Genomic DNA, 15,002 nt, shown 5'->3' with positions numbered 1-15,002 from the left:
GTGAATGCAACCCATTTGCAGTATATAAATGGATGGAGGGGTGGCTTGAGCACGTTACGCCCATATTGACCAGGATAATTTCTTTCTCTGTCTCTGCAGGGTTCTAGGTAATCAGCTCTCCCTCTTTCTCTGTCTGCTTTTCTCTGCTATCATATGCTTACTTGTTGATTGAGCCAGTTTGGTGTAGTGGTTAAGTGCACGGACTCTAATCTGGGAGAACCGGTTTTGATTCCCCACTCCTCCACTCGCAGCTGCTGGATAACCTTGGGCAAGCCATAGTTCTGTCAGAGGTGTTCTTGAAAAGAGCAGTTTCTGTCAGAGCTTTCTCAGCCCCACCTACCTCACAGGGTGTCTGTTGTGGGGAGGGGAAGGGAAAGGAGTTTGTAAGCCGCTCTGAGGCTCCAAATGAAGGGCTGGGTTTAAATCCAATCTCTTCTTTTTCTTCTGATTATGTGCTGTTTTAAAGATGTACTCCCATATTTAATATTCATTGGAGCTGGGAAACACTGGTTTCCTAGCTCGGATGATCTCTGTCTGTGTATGTTCATTACATTGCTCTCTACCTCCTCTGTTCCTTCATATAAGGCCAGTAATAACTTGCTTGGGATCATCTCTAAGCAATTTGTGAAATGTTACAGGGCCGTGTTGTACTGGTGTATTGACTTGTGGTCCTTGAGCATTCAAAACGAGCAGCCCAGACTGAATATTCTGTATGGTTAAGGTGATCCTGGATGGAGAACATCCGCAGGAAGGAGAAGGCATCCACGCTGAAGGAAGAGAAGACAGAGCCGTACCATTTCATCCTGGTGGGAAAGCTGTTGAAGGTCACGCACGCCAGGAACTAAACATTCAGCAGAAGCAAGAAGCGGGAGAAGATGAGGAGCAGCACCTGGAACAGGTGGAAGAAGAGAACAAAAAGGAACTCGAAGAAGAGGAAATGGAGCAAGCAGGTCAGCCTGAACGCTTAGCAGAGGATCTGGACCAAACACCAGAGGAGCGCGAGTGGAAGGAGAAGGAAGAAGAAATCAACATGCTCCATGAACACACTCACTTGGAGGTGCGCTATTTTCTCTTACCATCTCTAGTTGGGGAGAGCCCATGGCTCAGTGGCTGAGCACCTGCTTCGCATGCAGAAGGTCCCAGGTTCAAGTACCAGTACCTTCAGTTAAAAGTCTTCAGGTAGTGGGCAGTGTGGAAGACCTTTACCTGAGACTCTGGGGAGCTGCTGCCAGTTAGAGTAGTAGACCATAATGACCTCTGTAGACCAGTCCTTATATCAGTTCTTGCCCCATCTTCCTATTTCTTTCTTTCTTGAATTCATTCTATCCCTAGCATAGATGATAGTGAGCATGCACATGGATCTTTTAGAAGAGGGCGCTTTGTTTTTTTAAAATTCAGTTGAAAAAGATTTTTCTGCATACCTCGTATTGTTCCCATGGATATGCGGAAATTAACATCTCGGGGTGCCCTGTTTTGATACTCAGCAGGGAAAGCACCCCAGTTTATAGTTAAGTGGAATGATTGTAGAAGAGACAATATAGGGAGTTTAAGCGTTATCACAACCAGCATATCACTTGTAAGAAAGCAGGTAACCCGGATATGATGTTGGGAAGCATGTTGGGAAAACGAGTACAGAACTTTGTGTCCTGCTCAGCAGTCAAACACCAGCAATTGCAACAAAAAAATTTGACCAGCCAATTGCAAGGTGTTTTGCACTAGACAACTGCAACCTTTGCGGCTTGAAAATATTTCCAATAGGAAAGCCACCCAATATGGGGCTGTTAATGGTAGGATGTTTTGGAGGTCATTATTTCATAGGGTCGCCGTAAGTTGGAAGCAACTTGACAAGACTTAACACACGCACACCCAGAAGCAAACCACCAGATTGGATACCCTGGCAAGTCTGTTTTTTTTCTTGGAGAATTATTCCTTAGCCTAGGTTTTTAATCTTTTTAAATGTCTTTAAAAAAAACAACACACCTCATTTGTATCTATTGATCACACTATTATTCCATTCTTTCTCCAAGGAGCTCAGGGCAATTGATGTGGTTCCTTCTCCTTTTTATCACCATAATAGCCCTTTCTGTTAAATTTGGATGCAAGAAAGAGCGACTGGCCCAAGATCACCTGATGAGCCTTGGGGCTAATGCAAGATTTGAAAGGGGAAAAAAGAAGGAAACCCTTCAAACCAACAGAGAAAACAAAAGTGCAGAAGGCTATAACGTATAGGTGGGAGGAAAGGGTGCAACAAACCACATTGATTTTGCTGATTGAAAATAAGAAGCATATTATAGTTATATGTACAGTAAGGTAAAGTATGCTGTCGAACAGAGGTCATTTTGGGGGGGATCGCGGGGGATCGCAGTTCCCCCGGGAGAGGTATGGGGGCGGGGCACATGACGAAGCCCCGCCCCCTGCTTCCGGCCGCCCCGCTTCCGGTTCTCATTCAGCCAGGAGGAGGCAGGAGAAGAGGGAGGGTAAGTTGCTTCCTCCCTGCCTCTCCCCACCCCTGCCTGCCTGGGGCCAGGGAGGGCCTTCGCGGAGCTTCCTTGCACTCCCGCCGGCTTTGCAGGTCCACCGCCGGGCCCCTCATGGGGCTCGGCAGTGGAGCTGCAAGGCCGCCGGCAGCGGCCGGGACCATTAGGGGCGGGGTGTGTGGCCTTATGACACACTTCCGGTGATGTCAGGGGGTGTGGCCTTGTGACACACTTCCAGTGATGTCAGGGTGTGTGGCATATGCCAATGAGTTATGCTAATGAGTTCCCCTAGCTCTTTTTCTACGAAACGACCCCTGGTTTGCAGTAAATAGAATCTGGGAGCAGGAGCTCTAACTTCTTGGTCATGTCTCAAGGACACAAAACTGCTTACTTTCAGCCTCGTGCCGCCCCCTTGATCCAGCGAAAGAATTCCACCCATATTTCAGGCTCCATTAGATCTTGCTAGTGACCTGCACCCAGAGATCTGGCAGCTGTTGCAGCTGATGTATGAAATTCTTCTCCCTTCAGCCCCTGACTGCTTTTTTTGAGGTTCCTTGGTCCACAACTTCCAAAATTTACTTTGTTGTGTGCATTCGCTCTTTACCCAGGCTTTTAACTAGGAAACTCCATCTTTTTAAGCTGTCTTTCTGTTCTGCTTCTAGTCTGAGGACTCCCATGAATATTGTTTTATGCTGTTTTATGCCTTGCTTTATTATGTGATGATTTTTCTGTATCATTTTTACATTACAAGCTGTCTGAAGCAGGCTTCCAGAGAAGCAGTATATACTTGTAGTTTCTGTGCCATTTGCAGTTAACGGCTCTGTTCAGTTCAGAATTTGGTACTCCGCCTAAGTCTTAAAATACGTCTCACTTGGTGTCTCCCGCCAGGAACCAGCAACAGTGAAGACTATAACAAGGTACAAATCGGCCTACGAAGAGCAGCTGGAGCAGCAGCGCCTGGCTGCCCAAAGAGCAGAAGAAGCCACCCGCCTGAGGGAACATCAGGAGTCCCTGCATCAGGGGAGGCTACAGGAGCAGTTGCTACGACAGCAGCAGCTTCAAGAGAAAGAGCTGTCCTTTCGGAGGCAGGCCGAGCAGGATGAAGAGCAATTTAAACACCACCTAAGGTTATCTTTGCAAATGAACTTCAGTTCCTGTCACACGCTGGAGATGGGCGTTTAGTGTTTCAAATTTTAAAATGCCTACTATTACTAGAATCTTCTAGAATTTTTGCTCTGTGTGGCTGCGGATACACAGTCTATTTTTGTGTGATCTGTGCCAGATGCCAAAATGTTTGAACCAGGCCTAAGAAGGCATGTTCTGTTTGTTTTTAAAATGCCTACCATTACCTACCATCAATGCTCCAAAGCTGTGGAGCCTTGTGAACAAAAAAATCGACTTTGTGAGCTACTGACATTAAAGTTGTGAGTTAGCGATTTGGCTACTGCATAAATTAGTTGCCTTGGAGCCATCCTTCCTGAGCTGAGACAAAAATGTGAGCCAGAGGCTAAAAAACGGTGAGCTAGCTCACACTAACTCAGCTTAGAGGAAACACTGCCGACCATTTGTTTCATTACTAGACTCTTCTAGAATTTTTGCTCTGTATGGCTGCGGATACACAGTCTATTTTTGTGTGATCTGTGCCAGATGTCAAAATGTTTGAACCAGGCCTAAGAAGGCATGTTCTGTTTGTTTGGCATATATATATATATATATTAAATCCTGTCCTTTCTCCAAGGAGCTCAGGGCAATGTACATGATTCTCTTATCCCCATTTTTTCCTCATCAGAGTCCTGTAACGTAGGCTAGGCAGAGAGCGAGAAAGGTCGCCCAGTGAGTTTTGTAGCCGGGTGGGATTTCAACCCAGGTCTGTTAGATACTAGTATGGCACTCTGTACCACAGTAATTCTCATAGCAGTACCTTGTTAAAAAGTATTCTCAACGCCTGCCCCTGCTGCAGTAGTAGTTATTAAATTTTTGCCTTCAGAGAACATTTCCCACATTAGTTAATTGGCCAATCTCTTTTCCATGGATCCCTTGCTTGTTGCAGAAGTTTCCCAAAAGTGGGGAAGTGTTCTAGGAAATACACAGGTTAACCCAGAGAGCCGGCAAGCCCCAGTGGGCCTCATTGTTGTGCTGTATGAAGTGAGAGTGTTTTTAAAATTAACCATAACTTGCACAGCTCAGGGGAATATTTATTATTTATATTTTTAAATATATATTTTTAATACTGGTTCTGAATGGGGAAATTTGTCTGACATGACTACGCATCACATTGAAGAACCCTGGGGTCCAGGAGAACAAAAACTGATAGCCACTACACTACTAACAGTGCAATCCTAAGCGGAACTACAGCTTTCTAAGCCCCTTGACTTCAGTGGATTTAGAAGGGCACAAATCTGTTTAGGATTGCACCATAAGACTTCCTTGCTGAGCCATGGTAGGGAAGAAGGGGCTGAGAGCAGTATTGCTTGTTTGAAATTGGGTAGTGGACCAACAGGTAGATGAGTTTATGTAAGCATTCCACGCTTAAGGCCATAAGGCAACACTAGGGAATAAGGCAACAGGGCAGCTGTCTCTGGCTCTGGCTCTCCTCCCAGCTTCCGGATAGGGTTGACAACTCCAGCTTGGGAAAGTCCTGGAGATGTGGGTGTGGATCTTGTGGGGGGCAGAATTTGGGGCAGGGAGGAAGCTCAGCAGGGATGTGATGCCACAGATTCCACCCCCAAAGGTTCCATTTTCTCCAGGGGAACTGTTGTAGTGCCAGGAGTAGTGGTTTCGTGCAGTGCTTAAGTGCACGGACTCTAATCTGGGAGAACCGGGCTTGATTCCCCACTTCTCCACTTGCAGCTGCTGGATGACCTTGGGCAAGCCATAGTTCCGTCAGAGCTGTTTTCTCGAGGACAGTTCTAGAAAGAGCTCTCTCAGCCCCAGCTACCCTACTTCACAGGGTGTCTGTGGTGGGGAGGGGAAGGGAAAGGAGATTGTAAGCCACTCTTGAGACTCCGAGTGAAGGGCGGGGTATAAATCCAATCTCCTCCTCCTCCTCCTTACTTCAGGAAAAGGAGTGGCAGGTTGTGTCTGGGCCATGTCCTTTGGGTAGAAGTGGATGGTTTCTTTGTTGATGGGGATGGGAGGGAGGGACAAGACCTTCCTTTCCCCCTTCACTTATATAATTGGAGCAGGTGGAGGATGATCGGCCTAGTCACTGGCAGTCTCGGGGAATGGTAGGATTGCTGCCTCCCTCACCCAGAGAGCAAGTGAAGCCTTTTTTCTTCTCTTACCCCCCACCTGTCCCTTTCTACCTGGAATACCAAACAAGCACTCAGCCAGCTGAATTTTTTAAAAGAGTGAACAGTTTGTGATGGCTTGCATATTTTCCATCAGCGAAGGCCTCCTATGACTCTGAACTGACCTCTCTGTATAATCTTTTCAGCCAACAGTCTCATTATGACAATCTAGATCAGGATATCGTGCAAGGAGAGGAGCAAGGAACTCAGGAAGAAGACGAAAGTGAGTGATCTCCCCCACTCCCCCAGCTTTGTATATTTATAGACTACCTTTCTCTCATTCAAGACGCTGAATGATCTTTAAATAGCACTAATGTAGGCAGGGCTATTTTGGGGCAGGAACGCACAGGAACGGCGTTCTGGCTGGCTTCAGAGTTGGCCACGCCCACTACAGCCAAAACCCCTGCGTGCGTGGCTACAGAGGGAAGGCCTGGAGAGCGACCCCCTCCCTGGTGACTCTGAGGCAGGCGGGCTGGGGGGGGGGCCTGGAAGGATCACGGAGGCATTTAAATGCCTCCCCATGCCTTCCCCGGCCTATCCGAGGACCAGCTTGCCCAGGCTCCTCGCAGCCGCAGGGCACCTGGGCAAGCCAAGGGAAGGCAGTTTAAACTGTCTTCTCTCCCCTCCAAGGGCCGGCTTGCCCAGGCTCCCAACAGCCACGGGGCACCCAGGCAAGCCAAGGGAAGGCAGTTTAAACTGCCTTCTCTTCCCTTCAAGTGTGGGCTTGCCCGGGCAAGCCAAGGGAAGTCATGGGGTGTGACCTAATATGCTAATGAGCTGTGCTGTCAGGGTGTGGCCTAATATGCTAATGAGTTTCTGCTGGGCTTTTTCTACAAAAAAAGCCCTGAACGTATGACAGAATATTAATTGAAAAAAACTATTATATAAGTACATGGAAGGTTCTAGTATTATCATTATGATCCACATTCCAATTATCTGTAACCAATGTCCCTTTTTGACAAATAAAAGATATATTCTGTTACTTGCCTCCTCTATCCTGCTGCAGATGAAAATCCCCCCCCTTTCAGGAGCAGCATTTGGGGGGGGGTGTTGGACTCCAGTGGGAGGGGAGAGGTGAGAACATTGTGTTCTGCAGGTGGAAATGTTTCTGTCCATGGAAATGCTCCATTGGATCCAAGCTGTAGAGTGCTTTGCCTTTTTTTGGTGGCTTACAGATCTGGTGCTCCGTTTGATGATGGTCTTTTTAACTGTAGGAGACAATGAATGAATGAGTGAATGAATGAATGAATGAATGAATGATTTGGGTTCTTTTTGATCAGACTATGTGCGGCACAACCAGCATCCCCAAGAAGCAGAGGAAGAAGATCAAAACAACGCGAATGAGCAGCGGGATCAAGACCGGGGCCACCAAGCAGAAAGTGAGCCGAACAAAGACGCTGTGAGTTTTGTTTTTGGCTTTTTTGGTGGTGGATGGGGAGGGACTTTACTATTTAGCAAATGCACATCTTGGTATCTTTGTAACTGTGTTGCCTAGAACTGACAACTGGATCAATTCTTTGTAATGGCCGCCATATTCAAAGTGATTTACATTCTGGCAGAAACAAAAAGAAAGGACGGGCATTGCTACAGAGAGAAAAGAAAGGAGACACAAAGTCCCCAACTGGTAGTTACAAATAAAGATGTATTGACACATGTGAATTGCTGTAATCATTTCAGTAAAAAAAAATGGGGGGGGGGTTGTTTTATGTTTCCTGAACTAGTAAAGGAACTAGGTCACAACTATTTCTTCCGGGAAGGAGGCCCGTCAGCAAGCATCAGTAATAACATTTAGCACTTCTAAGTGTTCAAAGCCCTTAACTTTTATTATCTTATTAAGCAGGGCAGTATTGTTATGGTATGGGCAGGTGGCTTGCCCAAGGCCACCTAATGAACTTGTAACTGATTTGATCCTTTCCTTTTATACCTTTAGAAGCTCATTGATTCTCAGATCTTGAGCAGCAGAATATACTTGCTTCTTTTTATATATATACAAGGGCTAAAAACAGATTTTGCAGTTGCTAGAGTAAACTTAGGATCTTTATCGCTGAGCAAAAGAGCCAGGGTTTCCAGAGTGTAGGGGGATGGTTGGATGGTTAAAGGTTTAATATAGTAATCCCTTATCTTGTCAGAGAACCTGCATTCAAGCAGGGCATGGAAGGATGTATCTATCCTATTAAGGCCACAAGGGCAGATCCTGTCAGAATAGGGCCAATTCAAAAATCTCCCATGTAAAACCATTGTAGGAATAATAACTCAATCTTGCAAACAAAAAAGCTCTACAGTAACGTGGGATGGTAAAATAGCATATATAGGGTGGTAAAGAACTTGGGAAAGAAAGACCAAAAGATAGGGGAGAGCAAACTCTGTGGGCTCTCAGGATCAGACTGCTATAATCAATTTCTAGGACACACTTTCTGATCAGAGAAAATGCCTTGGATTTGCCCGTCTCAAAAATATCATAAATGGACATTCCAGCTATCATCACTTTCTCAACCGGGTGTTTCATCCCAGTCGATTTGTGGATATCTTGATTTAGAGCTGCTAACAAGCCATCTTCAGCACACAGCTGTTTTATTCTCAGTTTAAAGGCATAAAGCCATGCTCTGGCTTCCAAGGATATCTGTTCAAATTCGTCCTGCAATACAGCATTTGATACACAGTTTTGCAGGAATATTCAGTATTTTCCTTTTAAAATTGGGCTAAGGGTTTATCAATGTTATCGGAGATACCTTTAATCCAAATAGCTGAGCCATGAAGGATATGGGGAACTTTCAAATTAAAAGCTTGCACCGCTCCAGGTATATATATCCCCCCCCATCTATTATGGTAGAACCTATTTATGGCACTTGCATATGGTTTAGCTTTATTAAGCGCTGTTCTGAGTTGGGGGGTCCAAGACAGATCTGCTGAAAACAAAATACCCAAACAGGAGAAAGTCTTGACTTGCTCAGTATTAGATTCGTTGATAGACCATTGAGATGAGTTCCATTTTCCGGTCTTGGTGAAAACTAGGATCTTAGATTTCAAATAGTTAATCACCAGGCTTTCTCGGGAGCAATAATTAGAAAAATATTGCAAGGCCCTTTGTAGCCCGACCCTAGTTCGGGACAAAATCATGGCATCATCTGCGTAAAGCAAAATAGGCACCCCAATCTCGGCTTATTTTGGTGGGTGACAGCAATCATTAAAGCTTGTTGCTACATCATTTAAATATAAATTAAACAAAAGAGGTGCCAACAAGCATCCCTGTCGTACTCCCTTCTAATTAAATGGATTTATTAAATTCTCGTCATACCCACATGGTACTTGGGCAGTCAAACTTGAATATAATTGTTGAGTGAGCCCTAGGAGTCTTTTGTCCATAGTAGTTTGATTAAGTTTGTTCCACCATCTGGAGTGAATTGAAGGTCAATAAAAGCCACATATTGATGCCCCCCCTTAAAAGATGAGTATTTCTCAGACAGGTGATAAAGAACTAAGCAATGGTGGTTATGTCGAAGAACCCTGCCTAAATCTAATGTGTTCATGTCCCAATAAGGTTTCTGATTCCATCCAATCCTGGAGCTTCTTTAGTAGATAAGCAGAGTATAGCTTTCCTAAAGGAGAAAGAAGGCTGATTGGTCAATAACAGGATAGATCACTTCTGGATCCCTTTTTAAACATTGCGACAATAATAGAATCGGGTGTTCGTCCACTGATGTTAATTTGAGTGAAAATTGGGGCCAGAACTGTGGCCCACCATTGTGGATCAGCCTGAAATAGCTCGTTAGGGATTAGATCAGAGCCTGGGGCTTTTCCTAGTTTTAATCCCTTCATAAGGGAAATGACCTCCTTAATTGATACTTCAGACCAAGATGCTGTTACATCAAGAGGAATAATAAAAGATGTACTAGGTGTACTGGCACTAGCATTGGAGAATAGCTTTTTGAAATAGTTTCCCCATGTCCGAGGGCAATACAGCATGGGATTTTAGAGGCTGGTTTTATAACAGTATTGACAATAGACCAGAAGGCCTTATTGTTGTTGTTATTAATAGTTGAAATGAGATGTCCCCATTCCTTATTGGGGGCTATCTGTCTCCTTGTTTTGATCAGTTCTGTTTATTTTCTTCAGTTCCATCAGTTCTTGAAGGGCTGATACCGTACAGTTACTTTTGAACTTGCGATTCTTCTGTTGAATCTGCCTTTTCATTCTATTACAGTCACTATTAAACCAACTATTCCTTTTAACGTCGAAGGGTGTCCTATCAAGGTTCGAACAGTTTTAATACCTCATCCAAATTAGGCAAACAGTTGAGCACTGAATCAGACTGCAAGACCCTGTTAACAAGAATATTACAAGGGATGGAACCCATTATGGCTCCGGCTTTGTCACTAGAGTTGGAGCTCCAGCGTAATCGACAAACTTTATCTTGATTTTGATTTGATCTAGGAACTTCACAGCTTAGTTTCTTAGGTCTGGATATACGTGCAGTGAACTGAGCTGGAAGAATGGACTCTACTGCTTCAGGCTGCGAGTTGAAGGCACCTTTTAAAAATTAATCACGTCCAAAAACTCCCTTCGAGTTAAAAAAAAAATATATCGCGCAGGAGACAGCAGGGGACGGGGAGAGAAGGAGGTTCTAGCTGTGCTGTATTAGTTTCCTGCTTTTGACAATGTTGGTTTTATTCTCTCCCTTGTCTTTTCCAGTGTATTTTTCCAATTACTCCTCTTCTTGATTGCACTTTAACTTTTTCTGAACGTGTGGTTGGCTCCATCTCCCACGGCAGCCGTTTTGTTGTTGTGCCCGCCACCTGTGTCAGAATTCCTAAGGTGCCCACTGGCTCAAAAAGTGTGGGGACTCCTGTTCTAAAGGGCTTTCAAGTTGAGCCAAAAAAGCAAGAACAGTAGGAAAGTTATAGTAAAGCACAGATTTTGGAAGATGGAGAAGGGAGAACCATGTGCACTGCTCTGACCTCCCTTGAGAAAGGGTGGGATAAAAATGCTCTGGATGGGCAGGAATTTGAAATTCTTTTTGACTTTTCCCCCCACAGAGGAAGGCAGCTGTGGATGATGTCAACCCAGCAGACGATCCGAACAATCAGGGAGAAGATGAGTTTGAGGAAGCAGAACAAGAGAGAGAGGAGACCTTGCCCGAGGAGGATAAGCCTCTGAAACCACATGACCAGAAACAAGAGAATCCTGAGGTGGAAGAACATTTAGTGGTGAGTGTGTGCAGAAGACAGAACTGTCTGAGGAGGCCCTGATAGCTAGTCCTGTTGGTTACTTTTTTACTCCAAAGTGAAGTGATAACTCTGGCAGAACTGTCACAATGAGAGGCTTCACAGCACTTCTCCCACATAGTAGTATTCAACAGCAGCCTTTCACTCTTCTGCAGCTACTCAAGGACTGCGAACCTCCTTTACAATTTCCTGAGGAGAATTTCGAAAACGAATTTGGAAACTGGTGCATGTGCAGTTTGCCTCAGCTTTTAAAGCCATTTGGTTCTGTCATGAAGGCTTGTTCTGCCAAAATTAATGATTTATCCTCACCCCGAGCCACCCATTTATAAAAGTCTGTCAGTGTAATAGTAGAGTTTCAAGTGTGGAATCCCATTTTCCCGTTTATCTTGTGTTGAGGTTAATTCTATTGTTTTGGTTCCCCCATATAAATGAATCCATCATTCTTTGCCATTCCTTCAGCTTCTTACCTGCTGTAGAAACTCATGGCAGTAGCAAAGTTGGTGGAATCCAACCCACTATTACTCACTTGGTTAAATCTTACCAGGCTTTCCTCTTTTTATTTAGCTTTGAACCTTAGTCTCTGTTTCTGTTTGCAAGGGCAGCTCAGTCAGCTTTAGCCACAGTTGATATGGGTGAAGACATAATATTTGGTATTGGTATGGGACAGAACGAAGAACATGAAGAGCCTACACCACTGGGAAGGGGTTGAGAGGGAGGGCACCATCTTTCAGCCTGTTCTCCATCTTTCGGCAACTCGTTAACTTTGAACAACCCACTCAGTCAGCGGCTTCATCTTCCAGGCCCTTGCTGTCTCATATCTTGCCTACAGTTCTGCTTATTTGCAGTACCCTGGAATGCAAACTGACAAATTAGTAGACAGTGTCTCGGTAAATGCCACACCAGCAGAAATGCTTGCTGCCAAACAGAAGCAGCAGCTACAGACTTCACAGGATGACACCCCAAATCAATTCTGTTCTTTCAATTATTTGCAGATGGTGGGTAACCCTGATCAACAAGAAGACAATGTGGACGAGCAGTACCAGGAGGAGGGAGAAGAAGAGGTAATAAACCGTGGAACGTGGAGGCATGCTGGGGGCTGAGGATATTCCTGGATCTCGGAGTCTGCACATGGCATTAGCCTCTGGACATGATGCATAATCCACACATGTTCTCTCCTTCTGAGTGTCTTTGTCCTTGGAATAAAGGTTGACCCTGTGTATCTACCAGAAGCACTTGTGTCTGGGAATAATAGAAACCCATGCTGCACTGTGTATAAACAGAGGAGAAAATTACCATTCCTTTCCTTGGTTATCTTTAAACTACAAAAGGCTGGGATTCTCCTCCTGTGCCTTGGACTGGGGAGGCATCTCTCTAAAGAGGCAGGCAAGACACAGGTGTCTTCTAGTGGATTCTTGCTTTCTTCACAGCTGAGTGTGTGTATTCTTTACAGGCCCAGGGAGATCTGACTGAAGAGAAGAAGAGGGACCTGGAACGCAACGGCGAAGAGCCTTATGGTGAAAATGATGAAAACGTAGGTAGACAAACGGTTCAATAAATGTAGTGGAGAGCTGAGATTTGGCAGGGAGGAAGGGGTTACTGTTATTGGAGGTGGGCCTGGTCCAGAGGGTTTGCTGGTGTGGCATAATGATTAGAATGGTGGATTAGGACCTGGTGCAACAGAGTTAGAATCCCTACTCGCTGGGATGTTGTTCTGAGAAAAGAGTGGAGGAGAACAATGTTGTAAGCTGGTTTGGGTCCCCACTAGGGAGAAAAGCGCAGTAGTAGTAGTAGTAGTAGTAGTAGTAGTAGTAGTAGTAATTCAGTTGGCACTGTTTGAGTAGTCAGTTTGAGAGCCAGTTTGGTGTAATGGTTAAGAGCGGTGCTGTCTAATCTGGAGAACAGGGTTTGATTCCCCACTCCTCCACATGAAACCAGCTGGGTGACCTTGGGCCAGTCACAGTTCTCTCAGTGCTCTTTCAGCCCCACCTACCTCACAGGGTGCCTGTTGTGGGGAAAGGAAGGGAAGGTGATGGTAAGCTGCATTGAGACTCCTTCGGGTAGTGAAAAGCTTTTCTTCCTCTTCTAGTCAGCTGACCCAACATCTCAATCCATAGTTGGGGTAAAAGTTAGAAATCATAGCCCAAAGACATAAGGACTCACCTTTACTTCAAGGAGCTGAGCAATGCTTATACTGTTCTCACCTTCCCATTTTCTCCTCAAAACAACTCTGTCTGATAGGTTAGCTGAGAGAGTGTGACTGGCCCCAGGTCACCCAGAGAGCTTCTTAGCAGTGGAAGGATGTGAACCCAAGTGTTTCAGATCCTAGTCAGACACTGCACTGGTTGCTTGGCACATTTCACGTTGCCACTAGAGTTTTATCACCACCCTAGGTTTGTAACTCCGTAGCAAATATACCCCTGTAGAATAGAACTAGGTTGAGGCTCTGAAGTTCAAGACTTCCTGACTCAAAGCATTTGAGCACCTGCATTCATGCAATGATGCTGATTGGTTCTCTGCTGCAGCCTCTGGCTCCCTGATATGTATTGTACGTTGTGCTGTAGATGATGCAGTAGCACCAGAGGCATATTTTTTTGCTCTGTTTTCAAAATGCTGGATGATTTGTTGGCACTGTACTAAAATTCTCCCACCCTGTCCACTCAGGCTGAAGAGAAAATGAGCGAAGGTGCAGATCAAGAACAAGAAATTCAAGAAGAAACCAACCCCAAAGAAGGCCGCGATGAAAACTACGAGGAGGAAGAAGAGGAGGAGGAGGAGGGTGGCGCCGTGGAAGCCAAAGCCCACAGAAGAGGAGAGATGTGAAGCTTGGTTAAACCACACAAAGAGTCACTCAACAAACTGGTATCAGCTTGGGAGAAAAAAAAATGTAGAGGCTGGAGGATAGGACTTACCTTCTTATATATCTGTTTTCAGGGTTTTTTTTTTTATTTGATGCTCTCAAGCCGTTTATATAAACGCAGTATTTTGTTAGATTAGCATTTCTTTTGTATCAATTTGTATATGACAAGAAACAGAACACAATTTTATAGTGTTTTTAAAATTTGGGTATGTCTTTACCTGAAAATCTATCGGCATTGTCCGAATAGCATCTGACGTTTAGTTTCTGATGGGGGGCAAAACCCTAGTGCCTACACTTGGTATATGTTCAAAGGCTGGGGGGGGGGGGGGGGGGGGTTGCCATAACTGAAAATATACAACTTAATATTCATAACTGGCATGTTGATTAGTTAATCCACAAAACTGCTGCAGCTCAAACACTGACTCTTTTGAGTCGTTTACTGGGCACACGCAAGGTCTCATAATAAGTAATAAATATACACAGGAGCACCTTGCGTGATTGTTTTAGTGCACTTGAATAAACATATGCATGGTTTGGAATGCTGCCAACCATTCACCTCTATCATTTCCCTTTCATAAAACATCTCCAAGAAGCCCTTTACACACATCCAAATCTTTGCCTGCCATTTCCTTCACATTTTGGTTATCCCAGCTTCCCGCCTAACCCCCTCCAGTACACCTTATCTAAAATATTTCATTTTCTTTTTTTTAAAAGCCACATTTGATTTCACAGTCCAGCCACATTTGGTTCTAAAATCCCTGAGCTAAAGGGACATGGGTTGTGATTATAGGGATAAAAACTTGCCTACCTTGCTCTCTTTCCACAGATTTCCAATTTCAGTTGCACTTCTTGAACAAGCTGAGAAAGAACCATTAGTTCAGTGGTAGAGCACCTGCTTTTACATGCAAAGATCCCAGGTTCAATCTCTGGCATCTCTTGGGTTCTTCCCAGCTCTCAGTCAGAGCCTTCATACATACCCAGCAGGCTGGGCCTGGCCAGCCTAGTGCCTTAACGGACAGTAACCTTCAGTTAATAGGTATTGGACCTGAATCTCACCTGCAGTGACTATATAAAGGATACCTGGCATTTGGTGTAGCCCCTGAGGTAGCATGCTAGAAGTGACAGTGTTTCAAATCACCACCCCCCTTTGCACATA

The 15,002-nt window shown here is 44.9% G+C and overlaps 1 protein-coding gene across 2 annotated transcripts in view; it reads left to right on the top strand.

Moving 5' to 3' along the window:
- The window catches only part of GOLIM4 (golgi integral membrane protein 4), an 83,491-nt gene extending 69,324 nt beyond the window's left edge, over positions 1-14,167 (top strand). For both annotated transcript variants that reach the window (XM_015429461.1, XM_015429460.1), the window contains 8 exons: positions 722-1,057; positions 3,366-3,604; positions 5,914-5,990; positions 7,048-7,166; positions 10,801-10,971; positions 11,982-12,050; positions 12,440-12,520; positions 13,651-14,167. In XM_015429461.1, coding sequence (XP_015284947.1) covers positions 722-1,057; positions 3,366-3,604; positions 5,914-5,990; positions 7,048-7,166; positions 10,801-10,971; positions 11,982-12,050; positions 12,440-12,520; positions 13,651-13,809 — 1,251 coding nt within the window. In that variant the 3' untranslated portion in view covers positions 13,810-14,167. The remainder of the gene's footprint in view (positions 1-721; positions 1,058-3,365; positions 3,605-5,913; positions 5,991-7,047; positions 7,167-10,800; positions 10,972-11,981; positions 12,051-12,439; positions 12,521-13,650) is intronic.
- The last annotated feature ends 835 nt before the right edge of the window (positions 14,168-15,002 follow it).

The sequence above is a fragment of the Gekko japonicus genome, unplaced genomic scaffold, assembly GCF_001447785.1.
Source record: "Gekko japonicus isolate JY-2015 unplaced genomic scaffold, Gekko_japonicus_V1.1 scaffold193, whole genome shotgun sequence".
Classification (NCBI taxonomy): domain Eukaryota; kingdom Metazoa; phylum Chordata; class Lepidosauria; order Squamata; family Gekkonidae; genus Gekko; species Gekko japonicus.
The sequence above is the reverse complement of the archived record's forward strand: the minus strand, read 5'-3'. Positions and strand labels throughout refer to the sequence as shown.